The sequence below is a fragment of the Metopolophium dirhodum genome, chromosome 3, assembly GCF_019925205.1.
Source record: "Metopolophium dirhodum isolate CAU chromosome 3, ASM1992520v1, whole genome shotgun sequence".
NCBI classification, from domain to species: Eukaryota; Metazoa; Arthropoda; class Insecta; order Hemiptera; family Aphididae; genus Metopolophium; species Metopolophium dirhodum.
The window spans coordinates 31,245,798-31,252,848 of NC_083562.1; the positions used below are offsets into that span (position 1 = coordinate 31,245,798).

General features: G+C 36.2%; 2 protein-coding genes across 2 annotated transcripts; one reads left to right on the top strand and one right to left on the bottom strand.

Annotated features, from left to right (window-relative positions):
• Positions 1-2,766: 2,766 nt before the first annotated feature.
• On the bottom strand, positions 2,767-3,304 carry LOC132940514 (histone H2A-like). Its single transcript, XM_061008168.1, has one exon. It carries the CDS (start codon positions 3,206-3,208, stop codon positions 2,831-2,833), a length of 378 nt encoding a protein of 125 aa, XP_060864151.1. The 5' UTR covers positions 3,209-3,304; the 3' UTR covers positions 2,767-2,830.
• A 276-nt stretch (positions 3,305-3,580) lies between these two features.
• Positions 3,581-4,046, top strand: LOC132940513 (histone H2B-like). The gene has a single exon (XM_061008167.1). It carries the CDS (start codon positions 3,617-3,619, stop codon positions 3,995-3,997), a length of 381 nt encoding a protein of 126 aa, XP_060864150.1. The 5' UTR covers positions 3,581-3,616; the 3' UTR covers positions 3,998-4,046.
• The last annotated feature ends 3,005 nt before the right edge of the window (positions 4,047-7,051 follow it).

Sequence of the window (7,051 nt, forward strand, 5' to 3'; positions counted from 1 at the left end):
TTATACCTGATATGAGACAATAATAAATAAAAAAAAACCCTGTCCAGAATTATTAGATTGGGAATCGAGTAAATTCGACGGTGCCGACTATCGTCTGTTTATTTATAGATGTTCGTGTCACGCTCTCTGGGGAAGTTTGATAAACAGGTACGCCATTCACCATGTAAACATTGACGTTTTTATTACTGATTATCGATGACTAAACAACAATTATCCAGGATTCTCGGTGTTTATGTGGCTTCAATTAAGTAAAATTCCGAAAGACCCATGTTGACATTGTAGACGGGTATAATATGGTTAGGTATAACTTACTCAGTCGCTCACGTGTTAATATTAATATTTTCATAACCACGGATCGACAGACAACACATAATAATGGAATTGCAAAGGGGTTATTTTTAGAATGTTTTTACCAAATTTCTTGTTATCGACGGTAATAGCCGCGTCACGTTATTTACAATACAGTCAAGTGTACTAATCACGATACTTTATCGCGTCGTGATTTCCCAAATAACCGAAAACAGATATTAGAATAATATACTTCAGAATATATTTCATTGTTTAATTGCTAATCATCTGATTACCCCGATAATTCGTGCTATATTAATTTCTTGGTTTATTCGATTGACGTCTTGTCGTCAAATTATACAATATAATATTATACTAGCTTTAATTGTAATGTCACAATCGAACCAAAAGTGAACAATCGTCGTTGCTAGGCTTTAAAATATTATTGCCTATTTACAGTTAATACCGGGTGATTCTTTTATCAAACAACAATCAATATTTCATAAAGTGTAAATTTTTTAGTCTTTTATTTTTACATTCCAAAGCGGAATCTTTTTCTTGGTATTTCGATACACGAAAATCGAATTTGGGGCGAGTAGTTTATGAGTTATACGTGTTTAAAGTTTTTGATGAGCGGAGTGGAGTGGTACGGAGTCACCCAGCGAAATGTTTATCCACTTCTATGTATCGAAATGCTAAGAAAAATATTCTGCTTTGGAATATAAAATTAAAAAACACTATAATATGTTGTCATATACATAAAAGTAAAAAACTTAAAAAATTATAAGTATAAAAAAATATTTTTTTTAATAAAAACGTTGTTTTATGAGCGACTTGAAACAATGTAAAAAAATTTTTTCAAAAAATTTACACTTTACGAAGTATTGAGTGTTGTTTGACAAAAGAATCACCCGGTATAGTTAATGCCTACAATAATATGATACAAATTTAATGAAAACTCGTAAAGGTGTAACTATAAAATACTAGTCTACATGGGTTAATCAATTGCCTCATGATACATTTTGTTGATTTTGAATATACAAAAAAAATATATTTTGATTATTCATAAAATAATCAAAACTCATCCTGGTCCGACTTATATTGAAACAAATTTTCCGATTGTTGTTGAAAGTATTAAGACGCTTGATACTTCAGGTTTGCTACTCATGGGTAAGGTAGGTGCAAAGTTAAGCCTTTTTCTCGGTCTTCTTGGGCAAGAGCACTGCTTGGATGTTGGGCAACACACCACCTTGAGCGATGGTCCCTCCGGACAACAATTTGTTCACCTCCTCGTCGTTCCTGATGGCCAATTGTAAATTCCGATAGGTTAGGTTAGGTTAGGTTAGGTTAGGTTTCCAAATGTCTTGTTATCGACGGTAATACCCGCATCACGGTATTTACAATACAGTTAAGTCCTAATCTCGATACTTTATCGCGTCGTCATTTCCCAAATAACCGAAAACAGATACATATTAGAATATTTTTAGAATATATTTTGTATTTCATTGTTTGATTGCTAATCATCTGATTACCTCGTGCTATATTCATTTCCGGGTTTATTTGATTGACGTCTTGTCAAATTATACAACATAACTAGATTATTTTTAATGTCACAATCAAACCGTCAAAATATTTTGTTCTACTTATACAGTTAACACCGGGCGATTCTTTTATCAAACAACAATCAATATTTCATAGTGTAATTTTTTTTTTTTTTTACGTCGTTTCAAGTCGCTTATAAAACAACGTTTTTATTAAAAAAATTATATTTTTAAATATTTTTTATCCTTATAATTTTTTAAGTTTTTTACTTTTTTATACGACAACATAGTGTTTTTTAATTTTATATTCCAAAGCAGAATATTTTTCTTGGTATTTCGATACATGAAAATCGAATTTGGGACGAGTAGTTGATGAGTTATAAGTATTTAAAGTTTTGATGAGCGGAGTGGAGTGTTACGGGGTTACCCCGCGAAATGTTTGTCCACTTCTATGTATCGAAATACTAAGAAAAATATTCTGCTTTGGAATATAAAATTAAAAAACACCACGTGTCGTATAAAAGAGTAAAAAACTTAAAAAATATGAAAACGTTGTTTTGTAAGCCGCCATCGCCAGTGGTCAGCGTAGCCATATTTGAGTAAAATTAGCGTCTAATTCGAAACATTCGTTTGACGACGAGCCATCTTATTTTGACAGTGTACCTATAATAATTCGATGTGATCATTTTTTTGTAATCCGATTTTTAAGGTTAAAGGCCACAAGACGTGACGGCTTCCTCGAAATATGAAGGAAATGGAATGAAGTCACTTGAGAATCGTTATCCAAGTATATTTAATGTAAGATCGCGCCCGGTCTCGATTAAAAAATGTCAAGGCATTCGCTTAAAAATCTGAAAGCAACAACAGCTACACGTGTAGTACTACCTACACTGCCTAGTGCATCTGCTGAAAAAACTTCGGACCGACGTTTGTTTTGATTTTGGTGGCCCTGAAAAGGGCCGTTTTATTAACTGTGTTTGTTGGGTAAGGGGTATCGAAAGTTAAGCCTTCTTCTCGGTCTTCTTGGGCAAGAGCACGGCTTGGATGTTGGGCAACACACCACCTTGAGCGATGGTCACTCCGGACAACAATTTGTTCAACTCCTCGTCGTTCCTGATGGCCAATTGCAAATGTCTGGGGATGATACGAGACTTCTTGTTGTCACGGGCCGCGTTACCGGCCAACTCCAAAACTTCAGCTGCCAAGTACTCCATGACGGCGGCCAGGTATACCGGTGCTCCGGCTCCGACACGTTCGGCGTAGTTTCCTTTTCTCAACAGACGATGGATACGACCGACCGGGAACTGGAGTCCGGCGCGGGACGACCTGGTCTTGGATTTGCCTCCCTTCGATTTTCCTGCTTTGCCGCGTCCGCTCATGATTTTTATAGTGCTTGGTATGGTTCAGATTCGATACTAGATGAGACTGATGTATAATTTTCCTGAAATTTTCGTTTATATAGTAAAATTGTGGATAGCAATTCTGTGATTGGACAGAGATAACAACACTACGATACTACGTCACACCGTTCGGTTGATTTTCATTACCAAACGTTGTGGTTTTCGTTCGGCATAATCGTGAAACGTACTCGTGGAGAAATTTCCATTTTCCGTTGTTATGGACTAATCGACGATTCTATTTATACCGTCATCACTGTGGGTTTTTACACCAATAAACGAACGGCATGTCGCTTGGATTTGGTAATATATACCCAGTGATGTAATATCAAATTATCACTCAGTACACAACGTTTCAGTAGTCAACAAGTCTATTTACAACTATTCGAAATGGCTCCAGGAGGAAAATCGGCGGGCAAAGCAATGAAGAAGTCGTCCGGCAAGGCACAAAAGAACATCGCCAAGTCCGACAAGAAGCGCAAGCCCAAGAGGAAAGAATCGTACGCAATTTACATCTACAAAGTGTTGAAACAAGTACATCCCGACACCGGAGTCTCGTCCAAAGCCATGAGCATCATGAACAGCTTCGTCAACGACCTGTTCGAGCGCATCGCCGCCGAATCCAGTCGTCTGGCCCACTACAACAAACGTTCGACCATTACCAGCCGGGAAATCCAAACTGCCGTCCGACTCTTGTTGCCCGGTGAATTGGCCAAGCACGCCGTCAGTGAAGGAACCAAGGCTGTGACCAAGTACACCAGCTCCAAATAAGTCTCCCGTTTTGTGAAATATCATTACTCAACTAAAACGGCCCTTTTCAGGGCCACCAATCGCTATAAAATTTCTGTTCTCTCTAACAACCATTATTTTTGAACTAAAACTATCGCACGTAGAATATTTTGAACATTTGCAGTGTGTACAGAGCGGGGAGCACTGCGTGATTATCGGGATAGTTAACGAAAAAAAATGCTGTCCGGTTACGTAAGAAATTTACTGAAACATCGAGTTCTGTGATAGAATGATGTAATATCATCGTGTATTATTATAAATGCGATGGATATTAATAGACGTTGTGCGGGTTTTACCGTCGAAAACAAGAGAATTGGCAAAAACATTCTAAAAATATCCAATCGTATGGGCACGGCAAATTTCATTATTATGTGTTAACTGTCGGTCGATAAGTGGTAATGAAAAAATTAACGTTAATATATTTGAGCGACTGTGAGTAATATCTATACCTAACCAGACTGTAATGTCAACATGGGTCTTTCGAGTTTTTAATTAGATACAATCGGTATCTTACGTAATTGAAGTCATATAAACACCGAGAATCCTGGATAATTATTGTTTATTTATCGACTATCAGTAATAAAAATATATTTATAACAATGTCAATGTTTACTCGGTAAAAGGCGTACCTATTCATCAAACTTCCCCAGAACGCGGGACAAAAGTATCTATAAATAAACAGACTATAATCGGCTGCTAGTGTCGTGTATAATTATAATGTATGTTTTATACGTCGTGGTCTCGTGGATATTGTTACACTGTTGAATTATTCGATTCCCGACAGTTATCCAAATTAGATAATATAGTCTATCCAAATAACAAAAATGACCATCCGCCAAATTCTGGTTCAAGTGCCACGGTTGTACCAAAAGTAAGGAAAGGCGCCCAGGAAACGCAAATAGTCGGGTAAAAAAGAAATTCACGAAAAAAAATGGCGTCCGGTTATTCAAGGATTTTATCGGTCCCTATGATGTTTCTTGGAAAACATATAATAGTATACTATAAATTCGATGGATATTCGTATCATTAATAGCCGCCGTGCAGCTATTACCGTCGAAAACAAGAGAATTGGCAAAAACATTCTAAAAATATCCAATCGTATGGGCACGGCAAATTTCATTATTATGTGTTAACTGTCGGTCGATAAGTGGTAATGAAAAAATTAACGTTAATATATTTGAGCGACTGTGAGTAATATCTATACCTAACCAGACTGTAATGTCAACATGGGTCTTTCGAGTTTTTAATTAGATACAATCGGTATCTTACGTAATTGAAGCCATATAAACACCGAGAATCCTGGATAATTATTGTTTATTTATCGACTATCAGTAATAAAAATATATTTATAACAATGTCAATGTTTACTCGGTAAAAGGCGTACCTATTCATCAAACTTCCCCAGAACGCGGGACAAAAGTATCTATAAATAAACAGACTATAATCGGCTGCTAGTGTCGTGTATAATTATAATGTATGTTTTATACGTCGTGGTCTCGTGGATATTGTTACACTGTTGAATTATTCGATTCCCGACAGTTATCCAAATTAGATAATATAGTCTATCCAAATAACAAAAATGACCATCCGCCAAATTCTGGTTCAAGTGCCACGGTTGTACCAAAAGTAAGGAAAGGCGCCCAGGAAACGCAAATAGTCGGGTAAAAAAGAAATTCACGAAAAAAAATGGCGTCCGGTTATTCAAGGATTTTATCGGTCCCTATGATGTTTCTTGGAAAACATATAATAGTATACTATAAATTCGATGGATATTCGTATCATTAATAGCCGCCGTGCAGCTATTACCGTCGAAAACAAGAGAATTGGCAAAAACATTCTAAAAATATCCAATCGTATGGGCACGGCAAATTTCATTATTATGTGTTAACTGTCGGTCGATAAGTGGTAATGAAAAAATTAACGTTAATATATTTGAGCGACTGTGAGTAATGTCAACATGGGTCTTTCGAGTTTTTAATTAGATACAATCGGTATCTTACGTAATTGAAGCCATATAAACACCGAGAATCCTGGATAATTATTGTTTATTTATCGACTATCAGTAATAAAAATATATTTATAACAATGTCAATGTTTACTCGGTAAAAGGCGTACCTATTCATCAAACTTCCCCAGAACGCGGGACAAAAGTATCTATAAATAAACAGACTATAATCGGCTGCTAGTGTCGTGTATAATTATAATGTATGTTTTATACGTCGTGGTCTCGTGGATATTGTTACACTGTTGAATTATTCGATTCCCGACAGTTATCCAAATTAGATAATATAGTCTATCCAAATAACAAAAATGACCATCCGCCAAATTCTGGTTCAAGTGCCACGGTTGTACCAAAAGTAAGGAAAGGCGCCCGAGGAAACGCAAATAGTCGGGTAAAAAAGAAATTCACGAAAAAAAATGGCGTCCGGTTATTCAAGGATTTTATCGGTCCCTATGATGTTTCTTGGAAAACATATAATAGTATACTATAAATTCGATGGATATTCGTATCATTAATAGCCGCCGTGCAGCTATTACCGTCGATAACAAGGAATTTGGTAAAAACGTTCTAAAATAACTCATCAATGAAAAACCTATAGAAATACCGATACAAGCAATAATGTACCGACGTAATTAAAATGTTATTATCATGTTAAATCGTTTATTACGTCACCGAGTTAGCAAATTGTCCGTGTCGATAAATATTTAATTCAATTCAAGTCTAAAATGGTAAATTTGAGCACCCAAAATAAAATTAAAACAAACTTACGCGTAAAACACCGACTCTTCGACGAAACGTAGAGATGTGTCATAATATGTATCAAGGACAGACGTTCAGATAGTCCGCCGCCGAAGAAACAGCTGCCTTCGTCCCGCTCCGAACTGAAATTTGAAAGTAATCGAAATATTTGATCGAAAATAACCCGAACGTAACGAAATGTGCGAGTTTTAGTTATATTCTTTACCGCTTAACGACTTGTCTTTCTATTCACGTCTCGGTTTATTTGAATTATTAGAACGTCAACACAATTGGCG